Here is a 27,273-nt window from a genome sequence, read left to right as displayed (position 1 = left end):
AACATTAAATGTGAAAATCAAAGCACCTAGCAAGAGACTTACATTATTTCTGGAATACCATGGTGCTTGGGATAGAACTCCAGAGACCTGTTTTTAATCTTTGCTTTCCTACTTACTGTCTGTGTGAATTTAAGTTGTTTCCTTTTAACTTCACTACACTTGATATGCCTTTTCTTTGAAATGTGATGAGAATGCCAACTCTACAGTCTCAGTTTTGTTCTGAGGATGTTCTGGTTGAAGTGCTTGGTCATTTATAAATCACAATAGAGTTGTAAGGTTTGGAGATGTTGTGGGTTGTTTTACTCCTTGTCAATCTGAAGATTCCATTTGAAATACAAAACGTGTGATCTAGAGAAAACATGAGTCTCCACTCTCTGTTCTTCAGAGTGACTCAGGGTGACAGCTGTTGTTAGTTAAGAGATACTTGGGAAAAACAGGAGGTTTTGGGGAGCTCTCTATGAATATTGATTGACTTCTAGTTCATTTTGGCCTTCTGAAACACAGCAGTTTTGTGTCTGTAACTCACTCCAGAGTCTTTAAAGTACTAAGATATTCTGGTAATAAAGTCAGTCTAACTTTATAACCCGGGGGTAGTACGGAGAACCCCCGTGTTGTTGAGGTTTTACAACTGGGACGTCCTGTGATCTGACTGTTCCTAGTGCACTAGCTAATCCCACCCATATCCTGTTTGTGAATAATTGGATGGATGCCTGGAAATTCCAGTGCAGATTGTATAGCACCTTCTACAACAGAAATCTCTAGTTTGTGTATTTATTTACTTTCTCCCTATACAAACACCTCTTGTAGGTGAGTCTCTCAGATCAAAAAGGCAAGATTATATAATAAGATGGATGCTTAGCTCGGTCTGTAGTCACACTCTGAAGAGCACTTCCCGTTGATCTGGGTGGGAGACATATCTAAAGTAAAAACACAAGGCTGTAGTCTTTCTGTAAAACTGAGAAAATAGGTTTCACATTGTACACCTCTTCCTGTGAATGTAGCAGAAATCTTTCTGGATAAAGCAAGAATTTCTTAATTGTCTTCTTATCTAAATTGTTGAGAATAGGAAAATACCATTTGCACCTTTGTGGTCTCTGTTGCTATTCTATTTTCTTTAAAGTGTCAAAGTGTATGGTTAAAAAACATGTAGGTGTGTGCAGCCTTGTCTCAATTCAGAAAGGAATTCCATTGTTATGTGTAACAGTGCTGCCATTTACTACAGCATTGCATTGTGATTGAGGGCACAAGCTCTGGAATCCATATCTTGAGTATAAATGCTAACTCCATCATTTAGGAAAGAATTCTAATGGATATTGTAGAAATAAAACCTCCATTTTGCCTACCTGCTGTATTCTCACCCATAATTAGTGTATTAATAAAGACTGCTTGGGTTGTAAGTTTCAGATACCCAACTCAATTAGTAGACATGAGACAGAAGGAGGGAGGAAGGCAGGGAATGGATTTTATTGGCTCGTATAACTTTAAAGTACAAGAGGTGATGACTTAAGGTATTGATCAAGCCAGGGGCCTAAACTGTGTTACCAGGACTTAATTTCAGTCTCCTCCTTTCTCATTCTCTCTCTCTTCTAGAGGGATCTCGCTCTCTTTCTCTCTTTCTCTCCCTGTCTCCCTCCTCTCCCTCCTTCCCCCCCTTATCCCCCATCTGAAATATAAAAATCTTGAACTGGTTGCTTTAGAAGTCAGTTAATCTGGGACTTCCTAGGTGGCACAGTGGTTAGGAATCCGCCTGCCAATGCAGGGGACATGGGTTCCATCCCTGCTCCAGGAAGATCCCACATGCTGCAGAGCAGTTGAGCCTAATTTTTCCATGTTAAAACTTAAGCCAATTTGAACCATAAAATCTGATTTTACTTTTTAAAAAAATTTTACCACTGCCAATATAGTGTCAAATTTTTACCCTTAGCTATAGATTAATGTTCCTTGGAAAATAATTTGCTGCATAAGCACACAAACAGTTTATATGGAAAATAAAGCAGTTTATGAAAATACGTTAGCTCTTATTTAGATCATAAGCCTTTCTAGTTACAGAAACATTGCTTAGAATGAACTTATATAGCAAGACAAAATTGAAAACAGAGGCTTTAGAAGCTAGCATAGTATAAAGTTTACAGTTTATAAAAATTACTTCATTTAAATAGCAGTTATATTTATTTGCTTTTATCGAAGAAATAAATTCCTGTGATTCAACTTAAGGGACACATTCTTCTGCATGGAGAAGGGGTGATTGTGTAAAGCCCAAATCAGTACCTGCTCCACGCTGTACAAAGAGCATATTAATTTCATGGATCATGTTTTTGCTTCTCACCCAGAAAGCAGTTTTAAGAAAAAATATTGCCGTCTTTTCCCAAAAAGAATCTTTCAGGGGGTGTAGAGATGGCATGGTGCATAGTCCTAAATTGGTGGAGGGCTTCTGTATAGATGCAGGCAGCTGACCTCTCACCTAGTTCCCGGCACAGATCTTGGTTGTTGACCAGAGAAGTACCTACCAGGCCAGAAGCCCACATATCTCTCTGTTCTTCTCCTTCCTATAAACGTCTTGTCTGCCAGGGAGCATTGCTTTAAACTAAAGGGGAAATAGGAAACAATGTTCACTACACTGTAAATCTCTAACTGGTGAGTGAGGAGTAACAGAGGGCAAATACAGGCCAGCCCTAGCTTTTGGTATTGGTATGTACAAATCTCAAAAGTGTATCTAAACAAAATTTATTTTAAATTTTAACTTTAATTTGCTTCTTCAAATTCCAGTCCCTGCTTTTAGTAAGGATTTAATAAGGATTGTCAAATCAAAATAATTAGATGCTAAAATTTTAAAAAGTTAGGAATCCTACAAAACTATACAGGAAATAAAATCATTCTATAAATCCCAGGCGATACTAATTCATTCAAAACAAATGTAATTATTTTATTGTTTACTATAACTTTTAATATAACTTTAAAAACATTGCTTTTTTTCAACCACGTGTGAAGAAGTCTTTGGAAAACTTGGAAGTTGTAATTAGTAGTTCATGATTTTGAACTGCAAGACCTGTTTAGTATAAGCAATAGATAAGAGGAAAGGACTATCTTTAAATGCTTATTTATGAACATGAAGTCAAACAACGTAACTTGGCCCTTGAGAAAGTTTCTTGTAAACACATATGAACAGAAAAAGTGGAGATCCAGTGCTTATAAATTTGGACAAGAATATATTGAAATATGAAAGAAATAAACATAATCACATGGGCCTGTCTTAGGTAAAACCCTCAATAAATACTTATTGAGTTAATAAATATTCAGGGGCTTCCTAGGTGGCGCAGTGGTTGAGAATCCGCCTGCCAGTGCAGGGGACACAGGTTCAATCCCTGCTCCAGGAAGATCCCACATGCTGTGGAGCAACTAAGCCCGTGTGCCACAACTATTGAGCCTGCACTCTAGAGCCCGTGAGCCACAACTGTTAAGCCCGTGTGCTGCAACTACTGAAGCGCACGTGCCTAGAGCCCATGCTCTGCAACAAGAGAAGCCACAGCAATGAGGAGCCCGCACACCACAACGAAGAGTAGCCCCCACTCACTGCAACTAAGAAGAAAGCCCACGCACAGCAAAAAAGACCCAACACAGCCAGTAAAATAAATAAATAAATAAATAAATAAATATTCAGTTCATCAGGCATCTTATTCAGCATATTTATTTCTAGTAATGTATATTTAAGGCATTATGGACTACAGTATAATATTTTATATATTATATATTATATAGTAATATTATATATATATTATGTATATAAAACATTATGTCATATAGATACAGATATTAGTGTTTCAGTCCCTGCCCTCAAAAGGCATGTAATCTTTTTAGAGAGTTAAAATAGGTATGAAAATACTGAAAGAATGATACCAGTGATATTTAGTAAGATGCTGATTAACTGCCTCCCGAACGTAGTTATAACTGAGTACTGTCCAACAGAACTTTTCTGTGGTAATAGACATGTTCCATATCTAGTCTGTCTAATAGCCACATGTAGATATTTAGCACTTAAGCTGTGTCTAGCATGAATGAGAACTTGAACTTTTTATTTTGTTTATAATTTTAATTAACTTTAGTGTGAAAAATAATATGTGGCTAGTGGCTGCCTTATTAAACAGCACACTTCTCAAAGTTTTTTTGATCTCAGGATCCCTTTACATACTTCAGAATACTTAAAGACCTCAAAGTGTTTATGGTTATGTAGGTTATGTTTATTAATATTTACTGTTTTTAAAATTTAAACTGAAAACACTAAAAAATATTTATTAGTTGATTCTTTTTTTTTTTTTTGCTATTTTTTTAAAATTCTTTATTGGAATATATTTGTTTACACTCTTGTACCCGTCTCTGAGGTACACCAAAGTGAATCAGCTGCATCTACACATATATCCCCATATCCCCTCCCTCCCACGACTCCCCTCCACCCTCCCCATCCTGGCCCTCCAAGGCATCTTCTGCGAAGTTGATCTCCTTTAGTTATACAGCAACTTTCCACTAGCTATCTGTTTTACAGCTGGTAGTATAAATATGTCTATGCTACTCTCTCACCTCGTCCCAACTCCCCTTCGCCCCTCACCCTAGCCCCATGTCCTCAAGTCCGTTCTCTACTTCTGTATCTCCACTCTTACCTGTCACTGGTTTCATCAGTACCATTTCTTCAGATTCCATATATATGTGTTAGCATACAGTATTTGTTTTTCTCTTTCTGGCTTACTTCACTCTATATGACAGACTCTAGGTCTATCCACCTCATTACATATAGTTCAATTTCATTCCTTTTTATGGCAGAGTAATATTCCATTGTATATATACGCCACATCTTCTATATCCATTCATCTGTTGATGGGCATTTAGGTTGTTTCCATGTGCTGGCTATTGTAAATAGTGCTGCAGTGAACATTATGCTACACGTTTCTTTTTGGATCATGGTTTTCTCTGGGTATATGCCCAGGAGTGGGATTACTGGATCATATGGTAGTTCTATTTGTAGTTTTTTAAGGAACCTCCAAACTGTTTCCCATAGTGGCTGTACCAGCTTACAATCCCACCAACAGTGCAGGAGAGTTCCCTTTTTTCCACACCCTCTCCAACATTTATTGTCTCTAGATTTTGTGATGATGGCCATTCTGACCAGTGTGAGGTGATACCTCATTGTGGCTTTGACCTGCCTTTCTCTAATAATTAGTGATGTTGAGAATCTTTTCATGTGTTTGTTGGCCTTCTGTGTGTCTTCTTTGGAGAAATGTCTATTTAGGTCTTCCGCCCATTTGTGGATTGGGTTATTTGATTTTTTGGTATTAAGCTGCATGAGCTGCTTGTATATTTTGGAGATTAATCCTTTGTCTGTTGTTTCATTGGCAAGTATTTTCTCCCATTCTGAGGGTTGTCTTCTTGTCTTGTTTATGGATTCTTTCGCTGTGCAAAAGTTTCATGAGGTCCCATTTGTTTATTCTTGATTTTATTTCCATTATTCAAGGAGGTGGGTCAAAAAGGATCTTGCTTTGATGGATGTCATAGAGTGTTCTGCCTATGTTTTCCTCTAGGAGTTTTATAGTGTCTGGCCTTACATTTAGGTCTTTAATCCATTTGGAGTTTATTTTTGTGTATGGTGTTAGGAAGTGTTCTAATTTCATTCTTTGACATGTAGCTGTCCAATTTTCCCAGCACCACTTATTGAAGAGGCTGTTTTTTTTCCATTGTATATTTGTGCCTCCTTTGTCAAAGATAAGGTGCCCATATGTGTGTGAGTTTACCTCTGGGTTCTCTATTCCGTTCCATTGATCTACCTTTCTATTTTTGTGCCAGTACCATACTGTCTTGATTACTGTGGCCTTATAGTATAGTTTGAAGTCAGGAAGCTTAATTCCACCAACTCCATCTTTCCTTCTCAAGATTGCTTTGGCTATTCAGGGTCTTTTGCGTTTCCATACAAATCGTAAGATTTCTTGCTCTAGTTCTGTGAAAAATGCCGTTGGTAATTTGATAGGGATTGGGTTGAATCTGTAAATTGCTTTGGGTAAGATAGTCATTTTCACAATATTGATTCTTCCAATCCAAGAACATGGTATGTCCCTCCATCTGTTTGTATTGTCTTTGATTTCTTTCATCAGTGTCTTATAGTTTTCTGCATATAGGTTTTTTGCCTTCTTAGGCAGGTTTATTCCTAGGTATTTTATTCTTTTTGTTGCAATGGTAAATGGAAGAGTATCCTTAATTTCTCTTTCTGTTCTTTCATTGTTAGTGTATAGCAATGCAAGAGATTTCTCCGCATTAATTTTGTATCCTGCTACTTTACTAAATTAATCGGTTACTGCTAGCAGTTTTCTGGTAGAGTCTTTAGGGTTTTCTATGTATAATATCATGTCATCTGCAAAGAGTGACAATTTTTCTTCTTTTCCAATCTGGATTCCTTTTATTTCATTTTCTTCCCTGATTGCTGTGGCTAACACTTCCAAAACTATGTTGAATAATAGTGGTGAGAGTGGACACCCCTGTCTTGCTCCTGACCTTAGGGGGAAATGCTTTCAGTTTTTCACCATTTAGGATGATGTTGGCTCTTGGTTTGTCATATATGGCTTTTATGATGTTGAGGTAATTTCCTTCTATGCCCATTTTCTGGAGAGTTTTTATCATAAATGGATGTTGAATTTTGTCAAAAGCTTTTTCTGCGTCTACTGAGATTATCATATGGTTTTTATCTTTCAGTTTGTTAATAGGGTGTATCACATTGATTGATTTGCATATGTTGAAGAATACTTGCATTCCAGGGATAAACCCCACTTGATCATGGTATATGATCTTTTTAATGTGCTGTTGGATTCTGTTAGCTAGTATTTTGTTGAGGATTTTTGCATCTATATTCATCAGGGATATTGGTCTGTCATTTTCTTTTTTTGTGAGATCTTTGCCTGGTTTTGGTATCCGGGTGATGCTGGCCTCGTAGAATGAGTTTGGGAATGTTCCTCCTTCTGCTATAATTTGGAAGAGTTTGAGAAGGATAGGTGTTAGCTCTTCTCTAAATGTTTGATAGAATTCGCCTGTGAATCCATCTGGCCCTGGGCTTTTGTTTGTTGGGAGATTTTTAATCACAGTTTCAATGTCTGTACTTGTGATTGGTCTCTTCACATGTTCTGTTTCTTCCTGGTTCAGTTTTGGAAGATTGTACTTTTCTAAGAATGTATCCATTTCTTCCAGGTTATCCAATTTATTGGCATACAGTTGCTTGTAGTAGTCTCTCATGATCTTTTATGCAGTGTCCATTAATAACAGTAAAGGCAGCTGGGTTCACATATCTGCTCTGCCTCAAATCTGTTGTAATTTGTTTTGATTGAAGTATGTTAAAGCATACCCTCAAGCAGTATCAAGCAGTATCAGCAGTATTTCGTCTTGTGGAACTGAAAACCACAGCCACAGAAAGATAGAGGAAGTGAAAAAGCAGAGGACTTTGTACCAGATGAAGGGACAGGATAAAACCCCAGAAAAACAACTAAATGAAGAGGAGATAGGCACCCTTACAGAAAAAGAATTCAGAATAATGATGGGGAAAGTGATCCAGGACTTTTTAAAAAAGACTGGATGCAAAGATCAAAAAGTTTACCAAAGACCTAGAAGAATTAAGGAGCAAACAAACAGAGATATGCAACACCATAACTGAAATGAATAATACACTAGAAGGAACCAACAGCAGATTAATGGAGGCAGAAGGGCGAATAAGTGACCTGGAAGACAGAATGGTGATAATCACTGATGCAGGAAAGAATAAAGAAAAAAGAATGAAAAGAACTGAAGACAGCCTAAGATACCTTTGGGACAATGTTAAACGCGCCAACATTCGTATTATAGGGGTCCCAGAAGGAGAAGAGAGAGAGAAAGGACCCAAGAAAATATTGGAAGAGATTCTAGTTGAAAACTTCCCTAACATGGGAAAGGAGATAGCTACCCAAGTGCAGGAAGTGCAGAGAGTCCCAGGCAGGATAAACCCAAGGAGAACCACGCCAAGACATATAGTAGTCAAGCTGACAAAAATTAAAGACAGAGAAATGTTATTAAAAGCAACAAGGGAAAAATGACAAATAACATACAAGGGAACTCCCATCAGGTTAACAGCTGATTTCTCAGCAGAAACTCTACAAGCCAGAAGGGAGTGGCACAATATATTTCAAGTGATGAAAGGGAAGACCCTACAACCAAGAATTCTCTACCCAGCAAGGATCTCATTCAGATTCAATGGAGAAATCAAAAGCTTTACAGACAAGCAACAGCTAAGAGAATTCAGCACCACCCAACCAGCCCTACAACAAATGCTAAAGGAACTTCTCTAAGCAGGAAACATAAGAGAAGAGAAGGACCTACAAAAACAAAAACAAAACAATTAAGAAAATGGTAATAGGAACATACATATCAATAATTACCTTGAATGTAAATGGACTAAATGCACCAACCAAAAGACACAGACTGGCTGAATGGATACAAAAATAAAACCCACATATATGCTGTCTACAAGAGATGCACTTCAGACCTAGGGACACATACAGACTGAAAGTGAGGGAATGGAAAAAGATATTCTATGCAAATGTAAATCAAAAGAAAGCTGGAGTAGCAATAGTCATATCAGATAAAACAGACTTTAAAATAAAAAATGTTACAAGAGACAAGAAAGGACATTACATAAAGATCAAGGGATCCATCCAAGAAGAGGAGATAACAATTATAAATATATATGAACCCAATATAGGAGCACCTCAATACATAGAACAAATGCTAACAACTATGAAAGAGGAAATGCAAGGCAGAAATGGAGACACAGATGCAGAGAACAAACACATGGACACCAAGTGGGGAAAGCGGGGAAGGTTGGGGGGTAATGAATTGGGAGATTGGGATACCAAATTGTACACTCTAAATATATGCTGTTTATTGTCTGTTAACTGTATATCAATAAAATTCTTAAAAAGAAAAAAAAAAGACACATGCACCCCAGTGTTCATTGCAGCACTGTTTACAATAGACAGGACATGGAAACAACCTAAATGTCCATCAACAGATGAATGGATAAAGATGTGGTACATACATACAATGGAATATTAGCCATAAAAAGGAATGAAATTGGGACATTTGTAGAGACATGGATGGAACTAGAGACTGTCATACAGAGTGAAGTAAGTCAGAATGAGAAAAACATATCGTATAGTAACGCATATGTGCAGAAAATGGAAAAATGCTACACATCAACTTTTGCAAGGCAGAAATAGAGACACGGATGTAGAGAACAAACATATGGACACCAAGTGGGGAAAGCGGGGGTAGGGTGGGGAGTGGGATGAATTGGGAGATTGGAATTGCCATATATACATTACTAATAAGAAAAAAATATCAAATTGTACACTTTAAATACATGCGGTTTATTTAATGTCAATTATATCTCAATAAAAGTTCTTAAAATAAATACGTACCCCCACACAGTTATGTAATTGGAATTAGCTTTTTCAAGTAATTGTGGATATTCTTTGATTACTACACCAAAACTCATCAAGTAGCAGCTCATTAGTTGCAGTGTAGGTGGAATATGAAACCATGTAATGAATTTCGTGGTCTGTTACATTAAAATCCATTAGTCTATCTTGAACTCTAAATGGATCTTTTATACACTCCTAAGTCTATAACGTCATGCATTACTCATTTGGAATACGTTGGTTTACTGAGTTGTATAGATCTTGCAAATGTTGACCCTTTTCATTTTATCATATCAAAAAAATCAATATTAGCACTGGTCCCTTCAGAAGACTCTTTAAAATTGGGAAGCCGTAAAACTCACACATTTTCCAAAATTCTAGCCTATACCTGAAAGTTCAAATTTTATCATTGGCAGCAAATTTGGGTTTTTGTTTTCCTTTAAGTGACAGGGTTACTTTTTTTTAAAATATTTCTCAAATTCTTAAGTCTGAAAAATCATAATCAGTTGTTCTTTCAAGTAAAATTGGTGTACCATGAACAAAGCAGCTAGTTTAGCTGACAACTCAGAACGATTGCATGCTTTGATATCCAGCAGAAATGTTTTATGTGTAGATCCCATTTTGTCACACAGAATATTTAAAAGACATGTTCTAAAGGATAAAGGTTTAATTAAATAATTTTTACTGCTTCATTAAGGCATTCTTAAGTGAAATGGCAGTTATTTTTCAGCTGGAAATGAGTGGTAGTGAAGGATGCAGTTTGTTGCCACTGCTTTAAATTGTTTTATAGAACCAACAGTTTTACCCACCATTGCCTTTGCATCAATGCAGATGTCAGTAGAGTAAATAAAGCAGGTAACGTAACACCTTAGTAGTATTATAGAGACGCTTTTGAGCTGGCTGGTATAGATGATAAGGGAGGAGGGAAAGTGCCATTAACAAGGACAAGTTGGGGGAGGCATCATGACAGAGGTCAGTGCAATATGTATGCTCTGCTTTACTTCTCTTTTACCTGCATTTTCCTGTAAAAATAAAAGTAGTAGGAAAGCACTTAGCATGTTAAAAATTGTTTAACCATGTTCATTTGTATTTTACATTTTAATCATTCATTAACTCAAGTATTCATTGAATATCTGCTTTGCATGTTATTTTTATTGTTGAGAAATTGGAAATATATAGTGTTTATGATAATAATCATGCCAATAAAAGCATCCACTGACCCCACTATTTATAGAGCACTTGTTCTGTGCTAGGTACTGCATTTATGTGCTTTTAAATGCGTTTATTTAATCTTCATGTCAACCTCAGGTGGTGGATTTTTATAGACAGTCCGCTGGATCTTTTGCCAGGTTCACAATTTTTTTGTGTAACTAGACAAATTACTTAGCTTCTTTGGGTTTCAAGTTTAAAATATGGAACTGAGACTTATCTTCAGATCCTTTCCAGGTTTAAAATTTATTCGTTTAACCTACATTTCACAGCAGGTGATCCTTTATTGACACATTATTAGAATATTCCACACTTTATTAGGAAGCCATACAATTACAAAATCATTACCATTTTGAAACTTTTAAAATTTCTTTCGCTTTAAAATTCATTGACTGTAGACATCTTTTACAGCACTTAATCCTTTATTGACATGCTATCAGAACACTTCACACTTGACCAAACACCTAATGTAAGCATGTGAACGTGATGAAAACATAATGGGAATGAAAACACTCTTGCAGAGAATGTAAAATTTTACATAGGAGCACAAAGATTAAAACAAGAGTTACAAACAGTCAAGAAGAACCACCCCCAAAGCAGTAGCATTTTAATCAATTCAACAAATATTTTAAGTGACTTCAGTAGGCCCTATAATGCTTGGGACTAGACTCCTGGAGTGAACAAGATGGTGTCTTTGCCTTCATGGAGCTTACATTTTAGTGGGAAAGTATAGTAGGTAGAATTGGTGAGTACGTTACGTTACATGACAAAGGAAGATTAAAGTAGCAGAAAAAATTCAGGTTGCTAATCAGCTGACCTTAAAATGGGATTATTTTGGGTCATCCAGTGGGGCCCAGTGGTAAGGGTCCTTAAAAGTGGAGATGAGAGAGAGACAAAAGGAGGGTCGGTGTCAGAGTGATGTGACGTGAGAAAGTCTCAGCTGGCCATTGCTGGCTGTGAAGAGGGAAGGGGATCACGTGTGGGGAGTGTGGGCAGCCTCTAGAATTTGAAAAAGAGAAGAGAACAGGCTCCCCTAGAGCCTCCAGAAAGACCCCAGCTCTGCCGACACCCTGGTTTTAGCCCAGTGAGACCTGTCTTGGACTTCTGACCTCAGAACTATAAAATAACAAGTTAGTACTATGGGCAGTATTGTACGTGCATGAGGGCACAGCAGTGAACACAGCAGAAGGAAATTTTGCCCACACGGAGTTTACATTCCAGTGAGAGGAGACAGTTAAAGCATAGTAAAATATGAACGGCAGTTGGCAATAAGTATTTCAAAAAGAAGTGAAATCACAGGAGTGGGGTGTGTCCTCGTGGCAGGAGAGGTCTGTCAATGTAGCAGGGCAGTCCTGGAAGGCCTCACTGCGGAGGTGGAGTTGGACCGTGTGGGAAGAGCATTCCAGGTGGAGCCGCGTGACTGACCAGGGCGTCTGGCGTGCAGGGAGCGGGTGTGAAGACGAAGGTGGAGTCTGAGAGGTGGCAGAGGAGGGCACAGCTCCTGAAGGGCCTTTGAATTACAGTGGATGAGGTGGGAAACCATCAGGTGGTTTGAGAGAAGGGTGACAGGGCTCCTGTGATGCTGTAGAAGGGTCGCTTGACTGCTGTCCTGAGACCTGACTGTAGGAGGGCAAAAGAGGAAGTGAGAAGGCCTGAGAGGAGCCTGTGACCATATTCTGGGTGAGAGGTGGTGGTGGTGGTGGGGAGTGAGCAGTAAGTGGTCAGATGCTGAATGTGTTTTAAGGTATATCCCCTCTAGGTTAGATGTGGGATATAAGAGAAAACAAGGAGTCAAAAGTGGCACCAAGATTTTTGGCCCGAGCAACAGGAGGAATAGAATCACTGTTTACTGAAATGCAGAGGCCCGAGCGCTGGGTTTGGGATACGGCAGGTTTGCACTTTGGACATCCAAGTAGAGGTGTCAGGTAGGCAGTGGATGTCCGGGTCTGGAGCGCAGAGGAGAAACTGGGACTCAGATATAAAGCAGGTTTAGAGCCGTAAGACAGGTTGAGGTCCAGGAGATGGAGGAAGGAAACAGAAAAGCAACAGAGTTAGGAGGAAACCAGGAGAGTCAGGAGAAGAGATTGTTTTGAAAAGGAGAGAGTGATGGGTTATGCCAGATGCTGCTGGTGGGTCATGTAACATGAGGCCTGATGATTGTCATTGGACTTAACAATTTCAACATCCTTCACGGTGACAAGATAAGAGCAAATCGGAAGGAACGTTGCAGACGAGAGTAGGCAGCGTTTTCGGAAGACTTCTCAGCAAAGGGGGCTGAGGTATAGAGTCTGGAAAAGTGAGATTTAATCAGAATAGGGGCTTTGAAGTCATTGAAGGCTGAGAGAGCTGAGGGTGTGATAAGAAGTAGTGATATTACAACGATATAGGATTAAAGCAGATATATGTCTATTTAGCGAGGTTGAATGTCTTGTTACATGTTTATTGGCTGTTCATATTGTGTGTGTGAACTGCCTTTGCATGTTCTTATTGGGTGGTTCATCTTTTTCTCATGGATATTTAAGAATTCTTTGTATAATAAAGAAATCAGCCTTTGGTAGCACGTATGGCAAATATTTTTCACAGTTTATCGTTTGTCTTTCAACTTGAATTTTTTCTACATACAATCATGGGTTTCATGTCATGCTTATAACATCTTTCCTTATTCCAAGTCTGTAGAAGAATTTAATTATTGTTAATTAAAATCTTTGACTCATGCAGATTTAATTTTGGTTAAAGTTGTGAGGCGGGAATCTGATTAGTAGGACTATCATGTGTTTGGGGATCTGTTTCTCAGTTCTGTGCAAGTCCATTGATCGTTTGCCTATCCGTGTGCCACTATAAATCTCTTTCCATTTCTATAGCTTTGAGATACATCTCCTGTCTGGTGCAGGTAGTCCATGTTCTCCTACCACCACTGTTACTATTAGTTTTCTGAATTTTCCTGAATATTTTTGTGTTTATTTTCCCAGAAAATAATACTAACATCATGTATTGAGCACTTATGTGCAGTACTGTATCAAGTATTTTGCATATATAATTATTTTTCTCATTATGCCAGCCCTATTAGGGACATACTGTTGTCATTCCCATCTTAGAGATGAGGAAACTGAGGCACAAGAGGACTGAGGAACGTGGCCAGTAAGTGGGGAAGCTGTGATTTGAACCAAGCAGTCTGGCTCCAGTGACTGAGCTCCTAGGTCTCCTTATAAACTTTAGAATTGTTTGGTCTAAATCATCTGGATTTAGAATCTAAAATATCATGTTAGTATTTGGATCAGAATTGCATTGAGTTTGTAGAGTATTTTAGGTATAATTGAATCTTTACAATATGATGTCTTCATTTATCCACGTCTTGCCATGCTCAGTGGAGTGTGCAAGCTCCTGCTGTCCTCTGGGCTTTTTTTTTCCTTCATGTGTTATCCTTTGAGTAGCTATTATTACTAGACTTTTTATTTTGTTATGTCTTTAGCAGGTTGTTGTCGGTTTATTGGAAAGCTATTGATTTTTTCTGTTAAATTCATAATTAGTCATTTACTAGATTTTCTAATTACTAATAGTTTTTTAGTGATTTTTCTTGCATTCTCCAGAAACAGCTTCATATCACCTGCAAATAATAATTTTGCTTTTTCTTTTCCAGTATTTGTGCTTTTCCTTTTTGTTCTTTTAAAAAATTAGCTTGTTCTTTTAGAATACTGCTAACTTCTAATGACATTAAACATCTTTATCTTAAAAATGCCTCCAATACATAATAGTTTATCATGATAACTGACTTCAGTTTCATTTTTATGAAAAAGCATTTATCAGCAAGGAGTAGTGAATTTTTTCAAAAGTTTCAGTTTCTATACAAGTCATATTGTCTCTCCTTCACTGTGTTAATGTAGTGAACTCGTGTGTGTTTCTTAATGGTAAGTAATGCTTGCTTTATTCTTCTAATGTAATACTGGATTGAATATTTTATTTGGAATTTTTATATCAGTGATCACCAGTGAGACTGACTTTTTGAGTGAGCACATGTGTGCTCTTCCTCAGATTCTAGCTGACGGCTATGCTGGTTTCACAGAAAGAATTTGGACCCTTCATTTTCCTCTCTCTTTTTAAAAAGCAACAGAATTATCAGTCCTTTGAAGATCTGGAGTTCACCTGGGAAAACATCTGGCACTTTTTGGTTAACTATTTGATGGCTTCCTAAATTTATTCTATGGTCTGTCTACCTCTGTTCTCTCTTCTATAATTTTATAAATTCTATCAAATAACAAATGTAGCTATAATCATTTACATTTTCGAAAAAAAGTTATTTCATCCATGTTTACAAGTGTATTTGCTTAGGTTTGTGCACAATATTTATAAAGTAAGTCACTTAAATTCCTTTTAGTTGTAGTTATTTATCTGTTTGCATTTTAATATCGCATACTGATGCCTCTCAATTTTTTTTCTCATGTTAAGTGGGCTAGTGATTTGTCTATTTTACTGATACTTTAAAGATCTGGGTTTTGGGTTGATTTATCAATTATATGGCTTCTCTACTTTTTGACTCAGTAATTTCCATGTTTATATTTTTAATTCCTTCTTCACACTGGGGTTTTGTCATACTGCCTATATTCCAGAAGTAACAAGTAATATAAATTAAAAAGCATCCTTTTTATAAATGTAGAATTTACCTGTGAAGGAAACACTAGTTATTAATAATATAGTGTGACTTATTTTAGTCCATATGCTTTCCTCACCTGTTCCTGGGACTGAATTTAGTTTAATCTGCTGAGAACTTTGCTGTTTAACTGTTTCACCAGCCTTTTTGGGAATTGCACTAACACTGGCTGAAATAAGCTCCCTGAGTGAGTGGGAGTTTTGATAAGGCAGGAGGAGGGAAAGGTAACTTGGGATGGCTCTTGTGGTGGGGGCATATGGACGGAGGACCCGTAGAGAATGGTAGAAAGACCAGAGTAAGAACTGAGAGAGGACCAAAGACAGAGCCCATGAAAATCTAATAGTTTTTGTGTAGTGAGAGAGGGGAGAGAACAAGAGCGAGGGTTTGGTGCCTGGTGGTGACCGCTCCCCTCTCTCTGCCTGTCTGTTTTCAGTCTATTAATTGCTGGTATCTGGAGGCATTGAAAACCACCAGCCCTTTTGCAGGGGTAAATTTCAGAATCATTGACTTTCACTGAAGTTATGTTTTTCAAATTATTTTGAAAATGTAAAAAGAGTCTGTGATTATTATTCATTAGTTACCCTAAGTTAAGATTTTACCTAGAGAGGAATTGAAATAACTTCCCCCCAAATTTGCTGAATTGTTAGTTTTTATTAAGACCTCATATGTTCATAGTGCTATGCCTATTTTTAAAGGACTTAAATTAAAATTAGATAATATACTTATTTATTTATTAGATTACTTGTATGTTATATTAAATATGCATGTTACATCATAACTTTAATTATGCAGTAAAATATATTAGTAAGTTAATATCATCTATAAATTAGGTCAAAAGCCAGAGTAACAGATACTGACAGTGTATACTGAGTGTAGTATTTATGGACAGCACGAGCTCCTCTTTCCTGGAGTAATGCTGTTTGCAGAAGTTTTCTCTAACCTTATGAATCATCAGATGACCTCTCCTTTCTATTTCATGTGTTCATTTATAAGTTTTTTTAACATGGTTATCACTGCAGTTTTTTAATTTTTATTGGGGTATAATTGTTTTGCAGTGTTGTGTTAGTTTCTACTGTACAGCCAAATGAAGTGGAGTTCCCTGTGCTATACAGCAGGTTCTCATTAGTTATCTATTTTATACACATTAGTGCATATATGTCAACCCCAATCTCCCAATCCATCCCACCCCACCCCCGGCTTTACCCCCTTGGTGTCCATACATTTGTTCTCTACTCTGTCTCTATTTCTGCCTTGCAAACCAGTTCATCTGCACCATTTTTCTGGATTCCATATACATGTGTTAAAATACAGTATTTGTTGGTCTTCATTTTCCTGAATTACCGGTAACACCTAAATATACTGACTTAACTCCTTCACTGAGAAAAAAAGAAGCGTGGCCTCACATTCGGTTCCACAAATCATCCCTGCTGTGTGCAGGGCAGTGAGTGTGTGGGGACTCTGCTCAGGGCGAGAGACATACACGGCGTGACGTGCCCTCTATCCCAGGGACGCTGAGGAGCGGTGCAAGTGCCTGTGCAGTGTCGCCACCTTGCTCTTCGCATTTCGTGCACTCGTGCCTCAGTCATGTTTTTCTCAGCTTAGTGTGGACACATGTAAAATATTCTACTGCTCAATCCACTGTAATCTGAAAAACAGGACTCGCAGTGTACCTGTTTTTCTAGGTCTTTCTTAAATTATGACAGTAGGTTAGACTGATGTATGTGGTGTACCTTGTTGGAAGTAGTCTTAGTTTTTAAGGACCAGCCTTAGGTCTTTTCCTGAGAGAGGTGTTGCCTGTTTTCTGCCATGCAGATGATTGTGTGTTTGGGGAGTGGGCAGGCATGAGTGGGATGTGGCTAAGCATGATGTACTCCTCCTCTGGAAGGGAAACGCCCTTGTACATCCGAAAATACGTCCAAGCGTAGCTGTAGCCTGTGGCTTTAATCAACACATGCCACCGGTGTCACCTGACAGGAACCGAAGACCCGTGAGTCAGACCTGACACTCCCCCTCGCCAGTCTCCTCCTTACGTACAGGAACCTAACCTGCTATTCACAGCGATCGTAAACAGTGTCTGGTGGGGTTTCTATTTATAAAGCCTGCAGATATCTTACTCTTATCTTCGTGATGGAAGTTGAGATTGTATTGCTCTTTCCTTGAACCATATTCATCTAATGTAGCTAATTCTTTTATTATAATTTAGCATTACTTAAGAAACAGATAATGTGAGTTTAGTGCAGTTGATATGGTGCTACATGCAGTCAAGTACTAAAACTAATATGCTATGTGCAAGTCTTTTAAAGTTTATTGATTATAATGATGATATTACCCCATGGCATACTGTTTGTTATCTTATTTTGAGATTCTAATGGTGAAAATTCTTTAGTCATTTGCAAATGTTTTTAGTGGCAAATTGTTAAGTATGGAATTACAGGGCCCCAGAATAGGCTAGACACAAAAACACAAGTTTAAAAATATTTGTCATTAGTGCACCAATCTTCAGTCAGCAGGCTTTAAACATAGCAGTAAAAGTATGTGGCTTGTGGAATCCGGCAGCCTGGGATTGGAGTCCAGCTCTTCAACTTAGTAGTTCCAAACCTCACACACATTACTAAGCTACTTTTTTTGTCTATAAAAGGAAGATGTAATAGTAGCTACTTGTTAGGAATGGCTGTAAGCGGTTCAGTGAGGTGCTGCTGATAGTAATAGCAGATGCTTCTGTAGTCTTTACTGAGTACAAGACACTGGTCCAAGCACAGTGCTTTTCTAAGTCATTAGCTCCTCACAACCACCTTGTGCGGGACATACTGTTAAATTTGGCATTAATGTTCGCAAATGACACAAACAAGAATCACCACCAAGAGTCAGCTTGTCCTTATCACATTCTAGAATGCATTGAAAATGTTACCATTTTTATTAAAATTTAAGTTCATATTGCGTATTGTAAATTATATGTAAAGATTTTAAAAAACTGTTTACCTTTTCTGTTCGTCTTTTCTTTCCCAAAATTATATTATTTCAGTTAAAACTCAGAAGCAAGAGGTGATGATCACCTGTGGTTGTTAATAATATACATCTCTTTAGATAAACTATATTTTATTATTGTTTTTTAGCCAAAGTTTGCACAGTATAGAGATATGGAGATAGATGGGCAGAGAGTTGAGATCACTGACAGTCTCATTGCTGGTTAGAATGTATAAAGGTCCTGTATTATTCTCTATGTTTTTCATGCGGGGGCTGTATTTTTGAGATTAGCTCTGTAGATCCACAGAAGGATAGATCGAGACACACAGGGAGGCTTGCCTGTCATCTGAGTTATGATAATTAATATGTGATTTTCACTACTTTCTCTCTCCGCTTAAGTGACCGTGAAGCAGAAGACAGTGAGAAGTCTTGAAAAATAGTTATTGGTCTTTTTTCCATCTTAGCCAACAAAATGTATTGCTCTTCTGGATTTTTCAAGTTTTGTACCACTTATTCAAAACATGCTTCGGGAAAATTCACAAGATAACAGTGAAATATATGCAGTCTCTGTGTTTTGGTTATTTGCAATTCCATCCCACAGTGGCAGCTTATTACACCAGGGGCACAAGAAGGAGTTCTGCTAGAGCCCTAGACAGTGACAGATATTCTCAAGGAGGACTTTGGGCTACAGTTGACTCAGACAGAATAAAACAGCTCAGAGTCAAAAGAACTTAATCAAAACCATGAAGCATGCAAGGAAATATTTGAACCATAATGCATGTATGTCTTAAAGCCCAATTTTTGAAAAAATTTCAAGCCCAGAATAGTCTAACTGTACATGTAAATATACAGTCTAGGGTTAACCAAACAACCTACAGCTAGCAAAATCGCTAATGGTAAAGCTAAACTAGAGTGTACTTCATTAAAAGGCAAAGATAGCACCAGTATAAACCCACAGTCAACTCATGATACTGAAGAAGCACTAAAACCTTCCTTCAGAAAATAGGAATTTCAACTGTCCGTGAGTGTCCAAGCCCAGTGAGAGCTTTGCACTGAGCCAAACCTTCTGTGGCAGCCAGGTCTAGTGGAATACAGAATCGATTAATCCTGAGGAAACACTAGCTGTGTTCTAATTTTAGCTTGTAGCATAGAAATGCCTTTATCTACCATCCCAGCTTTAAACAACTTTCATAAGTCATTCAGTAGGCTACTAATAAGGGCCCCTGGACAGTAAAAATAAAGCTAATAGCACTGTGCACCGTTTGCCAGCAAGAGTCCTCATTCAAGTACACACACAATCGTATCTTACTATCAGTTAAAGGCTCATCGGGAAGCCCTTTTCTAACTGTAGACTATCCTTTGAGAAGCACGCTCTCTACCCACTCTTTACACACAGCTTCACCGCTTACTCTGCTCATCGTGTGACTGGAATGCAAGCAACTCCCTGTGTTTCCGTATCTACTCATTAAGTTTTCTTTTGACTCAGCAATTCCACCCCTACTAATGCATCTGACAAGTGTATTGAATGTCCAAAGATACATTTACAGGAAAATCTATTATGATGTTGTTGACAATGCTTAAAACACTGCAAATGAACTAAATTTTGTCCATAGGTGATTGGTTAGGTTATAGCTGTACAGTGAAATGCTGTGTAGCCATCCAGAGGAAAATGAGAAAACACCACAGATGCTCACACAGAAAAGTTTCCAGGATATGTTATTAAGAGGCAAAAAACTAAGTGGCACAACAGTATAATGTGATCCCATGTGTGTATATTTAAATATGCACACATACATTTATACATAGGATTTAAATTAAATACAAGATATGTGTGTGTATAAGGTGAGGTCTGTTTTACATAAAGGTATATAAAATGCTTAGTATCATGCCTACCTAGTGCTTAAATTAATTAATAAACCTTGCTGTTATTGTTACTTTGAAAGAGTGAGTTGAGGAAGGAAGAGTTGGGGGATGGGCTTTTACTAATCTTACACGTTTTGTATTCTCTGAATTTTTTTACAACGACATGTATTACTTTTACATTAAAACTGGAGAGAAAACTATTTGCTTTTGGAGAAAGATCTGGGAAAATGTATTCACACTAAAGTATTAAAGACCAGCAAGACTTGATATGTTTTTTTCAGATATGGAAGAATTCCTAATATGGGCAGAAGGGAAACTCCCTTACTCTTTGGACAGAGGGGTCTCTCCAAGGTCTGGCAAAGCAGTTTTGGAGACTTTGGGTTATTCTCGCCTTGATATACACATCCATACTTTTGATTGTGTTTCTTCTTTTGTATTCTCGGGGAGGGGGGGGTGGTGTATGTGTATTTATATGGGAAGGGGCATATATATGCCTATCATTGAAGCATTTAGATGATTATCTTCTTTCAAGAATTGTTGCAAATTTCAAGAAGTGGAAAGTATAACTGGAAGTGATTGTTGCTTAGCTGGGTAAACAAAGCTTGCTTTTTCTCCCTTCCTCTCAATCTTAGCAAGTAAGAATCACCCTGCAAATTGTTGAAAAGAGGTATTCCAGGGACCATACCCAATGAGATTCTAAATAATTTATCCCATTAGAGTGACTGTTATAAGGACTCTGAAGGAAAAATATTGACTATACCGTATTATTTGTTTTGGTTCTATGAGCTATAGTTATTCAGACTAATTATATATCTTTATAATGCTGGTGTTAAAATTCATTGAAACTCATTAAAAATGTGAAAACGGTGCCCATTTGAAACCTGAATGTCTGTTTGCTTTCAGAATGACAGACATATAAACGTTGCTTAAATCATGTCTTAATTATGTGGAAATTTGGTTAAAATTGGTTGATTCTTTCTAAAGTCAGTGTGGAATTAATAGGAAATGCATGGGCCTGACAACTTGAAAATACTTTCATTATGTTAAACTTGATGATGTATTGCTATTTTATTAGGAGAGATTAACTCTTTTCTTAAATTGTAATGCTTTCAAGACTTGAAGCCCTTGTTCTACATAAGCAGTATCATGTAATATAAGCTCATAATGATTGGAGAAGATGTTTGATGTAGTGTTTAAGAACACAGAATAAGGAGCCAGACTCCTAGGGCTCAAATCCCCACCCTGCCACTTCCTAGATGTGTGGTTTTGGACAAGTTACTTACCTTCCCTGTATCTTGATTTCTACTTGTCTAAAACAGGGGTATAAGCAGTAGATGGTAGATAGAGCCTTTGTTTTATAGGGTTGCTAAAAGGTTGTTGTAAGAAGTAAATGAGTTACTATTTATAAAACACCTGTAAATACAGTTAAGTATTCAATAAGCATGGCTACTATTATTTGCCTTTTTGTCCATCTAGTATCTAGTAAGTGCTGTGTGTGCATGTTATCAAATAAATTAGTTGTTTACATTTCACAGTCTAAGACTTATATTATTGAATGACAATCTGTTTTAAGCACTTCTTAAAATTTCTTTTTACTAAGGTGTGAAAAATGACTTTTACACTAGTTGGTTTTGATGATTTGTTTCCTGTTTGTATTACAGTTACAAATTATAATACTGTGGTAGAAACAAATTCAGATTCAGACGATGAAGACAAACTCCACATCGTGGAAGAAGAAAGTATCACGGACGCAGCAGATGGTGAAGGCGGCGCGCCTGCAGATGACCTGCCAGCAGACCAGACAGTGTTACCCGGGAGCAGCGCAAGGGAGGCGAACGCCAAGGGCTGCTGGGAGAACGACGGTGAGCGTAGTGTTTCCTGTAACCTTCTGTCCTCTGGATTCTTCTCACACAGATATTAACTGAAACGATGAACTGGATGAAAAGTTTGAAACAAACTATAATGTATTTGTTAATCAATAGAAGGTCTTCTTCTGCTTACCAAAAAGTAAATTCTGTAGTAAAAGAATAGTTACTTTGACCATAACTTGCATATAATATATTGATCCATATATTGAATTTTGGTAGTTTTTTTAAAAACTAGAATCAAGCTTTTCATATACTGTTGATACAAATGAACTTATCTTTAATTTCATATTGTGACCTCAAGTGAATAACCTACTTAGAAATCAACAAAGTATATTTTGGTATAGTAATATTATAAAATAATTCAGCGTGCAAAAAATCCCAAATGCGGATAAATCATGGGAGTATTTTTAGTGTTTGTAAGCATCTCCATCTCTCTCTCTGTCTCTCTCTCATGGTTCTTTCACTTGCTTTCAATTTCTCCTCAAGTAAACTCTTTACAAAAGTCAAGCATGGTTGAATGGAAGCAGCAGTGAGAGTAAGGCTCCCTCCACTGCTGCTCTTTCAGTGAGTAAACATAAGTGTTTAACCTACCTCCTCATCTGTCACGTGAACGTATTGGACTATAGTCTTTTCTTTCATCTATAAAATTTCTCCTTTCTACTTTTCCCAATAAACTAAAGTATTAGGCCTATCTTGTGAGAGTTTAAGCAACGGTGGGATAAAAACAGAAGGATGTAGATGTGGCAGGTGTTGGGAATTAGAGGGATTGGGGATCTGGAGCAGAGGCAAAGAGGAGCAGGTGAACGGACCAAGTTCAAGGTCAGGCAGACAGAAGCTGCCCAGCAAGATTCAAATTCAGGGAAGTTATCTCAACAAGATAGCTAGACAGTCAGGGGAAGTGGGTCATGTATGCAGGTCAGAGAATCTGGGTAACCAAATGTGGAAGCTTGGATAAGAGTCCAAATAGTAGGCACAGGGTGACAGGAGCTAACAAAGGACTTTTGAAATCATGTAATTAGCCCCCTCGTTCTGTAGTGTTACTCATCTGTCCATTCAGCAAGCTCTGCAGGAATGGGGTTGCAAACTTGAATAAGACCGTCTCTGTGTGAAAAGTGCTTATGGTTTAATGTGTGAGAGAGAGAAATAAGTCACAAAGTCATTATAGTTTGTCGTGGTGTCCTTAGAGTTATGTGGAAGCATGAGGGAGGAACACCTACACCTAAGAGAGGAGAAGACCTTGAAGAATTTCCAAGTGAAACAGAGCTGGGCTTGAGTCAAAAGGACCAGTAGAGGTTTACTAGGCAACGGAGAGGCAGAAGAAGGTGCTTCCAGCAGAAGGCACGACATACGTGAAACCACAAAGATTTGAACAAATGGGGTTTGCAGAGAATGAGATCAGAGAAGTAAACAAGGGAAAGACTATGAAGTGTCATGTGCTCAGTCAAGGAATTTGAACTTCACCCTGGAAGCTATGAGAATAACAGCACTGATATGTACTTTAGAAATGTCTGGAAGCAATATGGAAAAAGAATCCTAGGAGCTGGGACTCTAGTGGCAGGAGGTAGTGTCCTCAGTAAAACTAGGCAGTGAGGAGGGTTTTTGAACTGAAGAATTGGGCCTTGGGATGGGAATAAAAGGGATAGAATTGACAGAAATGTGGGAAGTAAAATATGTTAAATTTGGTTGATTCCATGTAATTGTACGTAGTTGAGAAAGAAGGGCTAGCATGACTTCCAGGTTTCTGGGAAGTAGAACCCAGAGAAGTTAACTGCCTTATCTGTTATCACAGCTGGTTAACAGCAGGCTATTCACCTGTTAAATTGTAATACTGAGCTCAGGACTTTCAGGAGCAACAGTTTCTTATGTATTTACTGTTGGTAGCCAGAATTGATCCATTGGTGTCCTTGATCGGAAGTCTTAATGTGGAAGCAAGAAGGAAATGATTTGCTGGAAAAGGGGGAGATAAGGAGAGTGAGCTAGAGGTAAAAAGAAAGATGGAAAATCAGCGGAGAGGTTCTGTTTCTGAAAATATGTTGGGATAGATTATGTGGACTGATGTTCTCACTGAAGATAACTAATGATATTAAATTTTTACATAAAGTAAGAAGTCTTCTTGAAAGAGTTAAAGAGCTAACTAGATAGTAAGACGTTAACAGATTAAAATCTAAGTGAAGACAGGAAGCCATAGAGGTCATCAGAGCACAGCATAGAAGGCTCTTTGGCCTTGAGGACATTTGCTTCAGAAGGGTAACGTAAGATATGATTTTCAGGCCTCTGAGAAGAAACAAAGCCTTGGACCACCAAAGAGTTAGTAGTAGACCCTCCCCTAGTTATGGACTACATCCTGACAGTGATGAACTGTGATGAACTAAAAGCAATCCCTCTACCACCCCTACCACCCTCAGGAGTTAGCAAACAAAACTGCCTGGCTAGGGACTGGGGGAGTGGAGGATTGTCTCTGAGAAGCAGTAACCACAAGCTGTCATGCACTGATTTATAGCTCAGGTTCACATTACTGGGCAGCCTTGGTAAAGTTCAAGCCAAAATTGAGTCTAAAGTGGACCTGCTGCCCTACCCGTAGGCACCAAGCAGAAGCAAAGCCAAATCTTTTGGAGGAACATGTATTCAACTTAGCACTGTGAAAGTTTCCCAGGTAACTTAGAAAGAAGACAGCAACATAAATGAGAATTACCAGAAACAAAAGGAAGCAGAAACTGACCCATGAAGACTTTAATTACCTGATACAGATTGTAACATGACTGTCATGTTTAATGAAAATATAGGCAAGCTTGAAATTACCTGTTGTGATAGAATAAAATACAGTAGAACCAACAGATTTTAAGAACCAAATGTAACTTCTAAAAATGAAAAAACAGAATAATAGAAATTGAAATTCAAAGGATGGGCTTAACACTAAAGTAAGAAGAGTTGAAGAAGTAATTAATGAATTGGAATATAGGGGGAAATGTAACTCAGAGAGACAGAAAAATATGAAAATTCTTGTTAAGAGACAAAGGATAGAGTAGACGTTTCTTCTAGTCATAATTCTAGGAGAAGAGAAAACAGGGAAGGAACAATACTTGAAGAGATAATGGCTGAGATTTTTTTCAGTTTTGATGAAGGACACAGGATCACAGATTCAAGTTCAACTGATCTCAAGAAGAACAAATAAATCTACCCCGTCACATTATGGTGAAATTACAGATTATCCAAGACAAAAATAAAATTCTTAAAAGTAACCTCCCCAAACTCAGCTTATGATTGAGATAGGGGCAGTTGGACCAAGAGCTAAATTCTCAGTAAAAACAATGGAAGCCAGACATAGTGAAAAGATGCCTGCCAATACAAAATTCTCTACTTTGCAAAAATATCTTTACGAAAAGAGGTGACGATTTCAGACAAGTTTCAGGCAGTGAAAACAGAAAATTTGTTTATCAGTAGGCCCTTATTAAAGCAAGTCTTAAAGGATATATTTTAGGCATGAAGCGAGAAATCCTTGGTACAAAGTCTGAGGTGTAAGAAGAACAGAGAAAATGACAAGTATATGGTAGAGATAAACAGATAGTATTTCCCATGAAAATACTAACAAAAAAAGTGGGTGTAGCTATTTGTTTCAGATGATGTTGACTCGAAGGCTAAAGGCATTATTATTATAGGTAATAGGATCATTTTATAATGATGAAAGATTAAATTCACTGATCAGATATTATTTTAAATTTGTTTGGACCTAATAACAAAGCCTCAAAAATATATGAAGAAAAAATAAACAATCTTCAAAGAGAAAAAGAGAAATCTACAGTCATTGCTAAGATTTAACACACCTCGGTTAGTCATTGATAGAATAATCACACAAAACCAATGAGGATACCTTGTATAGACAAGGTAAATGCTTAGTAATTGCAAAATAAATATTTTTTCAAGCTATTTGGAATATTTATAAAAACCAAACATATACAGGGTCATAAAGCAAATTTCAACAGATTTCAAAGGATAAAGGCATACAGAGCATGTTCCTTGAACACAATATAATTAAACTATAAGTAGAATATTATGTTTGGAAATTTTAAGGAACACACTTTTGAATGTGTGTTCATCAGTCAATAAAGAGATCATCATGAAAATGAAAGATTTTGAACTGAATGATGAAATTATTCTATATCAGAATTTGTAGGATGTGGTTAAAACAGTTTTTAGAGGGAAATTTAGAGCTCTAAGTACATATTTTAGGAAGGGTTCTGGCTAAAAGTTAATGAACTAAGCATCTATCTCAAGAACTTAGAAAAGAACAGCAAACTGAGTTGTTTGGAAGTAAAAGAAAAAAACAAAATAAGTACAGTTAACTCTTGAACAACGTGAGAGTCAGGGGTGCCGACCCTCCCTGCAGCCCAGTTAGACCCCTATGCGTGCAGTTCCACCCACCCCATCCTTGTGCGTGAGGTTCCCCCATGTGTGCAGTTCCGCATCTATGGATTCAATCAACTGCAGACAGCTTAGTATTGCAGTATTTACTACTGAAAAAAATCTGCATGTAAGTGGACCTGTGCAGTTCAAACCTATGTTGTATTACATTCAATTATAATATAAAACTGCAAATAAACCTACAATACAAAAAAATCAACATAAGCAAAACTTTATGCTTCGAAAATGTTAATATTAACCAACCTTTGACAAGACTGATCAAGGAAAAAAGAGAAAATATAAATAGCTAAAATCAAGAATGAAAGAGAGGACGTAACTTACATATGATACTACAGACATTAATAAGTTTACAGGGGATATTGTGAACAACTATATGCAAATAAATTTGAAAATGTGGGGCAGGATATTAGAAATTCTTAGCCAAAAGTGGCTCAGGAAGAATTGGAAAACAGGAATCGTTCTATAACCTCACCGCAAAGGAGTGGTGAAGATATGGAGCAACTGAGACCTTCAGAATTGCAAGTGCTGTGCCCCTCGGGGAAACAGTTTGGCAGTTTATTATAAAGTTAAATACACACTTAGCATATGACCCAGCAGTCCCGTTCCTGGGTATCTCCCCTAGGGAAATGAAAGCTTAGGTTCACACAAAACCTTGTACACTAATGTTAGAAGCTCTATTCATAATTTCCAAACACTGGAAGCAACCCATTGTCCTTCAGCAGGTGAAAGTGTAAGGAAGCTGTAGCACATCCATGAAATGGAATACGACTGACGGATGAAAAGGGACAAGCTGTTGATACAAGCAACAACTTAGATGAATCGCAAAGGC

General features: G+C 37.6%; 1 protein-coding gene across 4 annotated transcripts in view; it reads left to right on the top strand.

Annotated features, from left to right (window-relative positions):
- ZEB1 (zinc finger E-box binding homeobox 1) overlaps window positions 1–27,273 on the top strand; it is a 199,725-nt gene that overhangs the window by 108,813 nt on the left and 63,639 nt on the right. For all 4 annotated transcript variants that reach the window (XM_057731302.1, XM_057731301.1, XM_057731304.1 and 1 more), the window contains exon 2: window positions 21,819–22,019. In XM_057731302.1, coding sequence (XP_057587285.1) covers window positions 21,819–22,019 — 201 coding nt within the window. The remainder of the gene's footprint in view (window positions 1–21,818; window positions 22,020–27,273) is intronic.

This window comes from Hippopotamus amphibius, chromosome 4, assembly GCF_030028045.1.
Source record: "Hippopotamus amphibius kiboko isolate mHipAmp2 chromosome 4, mHipAmp2.hap2, whole genome shotgun sequence".
Classification (NCBI taxonomy): Eukaryota; Metazoa; Chordata; class Mammalia; order Artiodactyla; family Hippopotamidae; genus Hippopotamus; species Hippopotamus amphibius.
The sequence above is the reverse complement of the archived record's forward strand: the minus strand, read 5'-3'. Positions and strand labels throughout refer to the sequence as shown.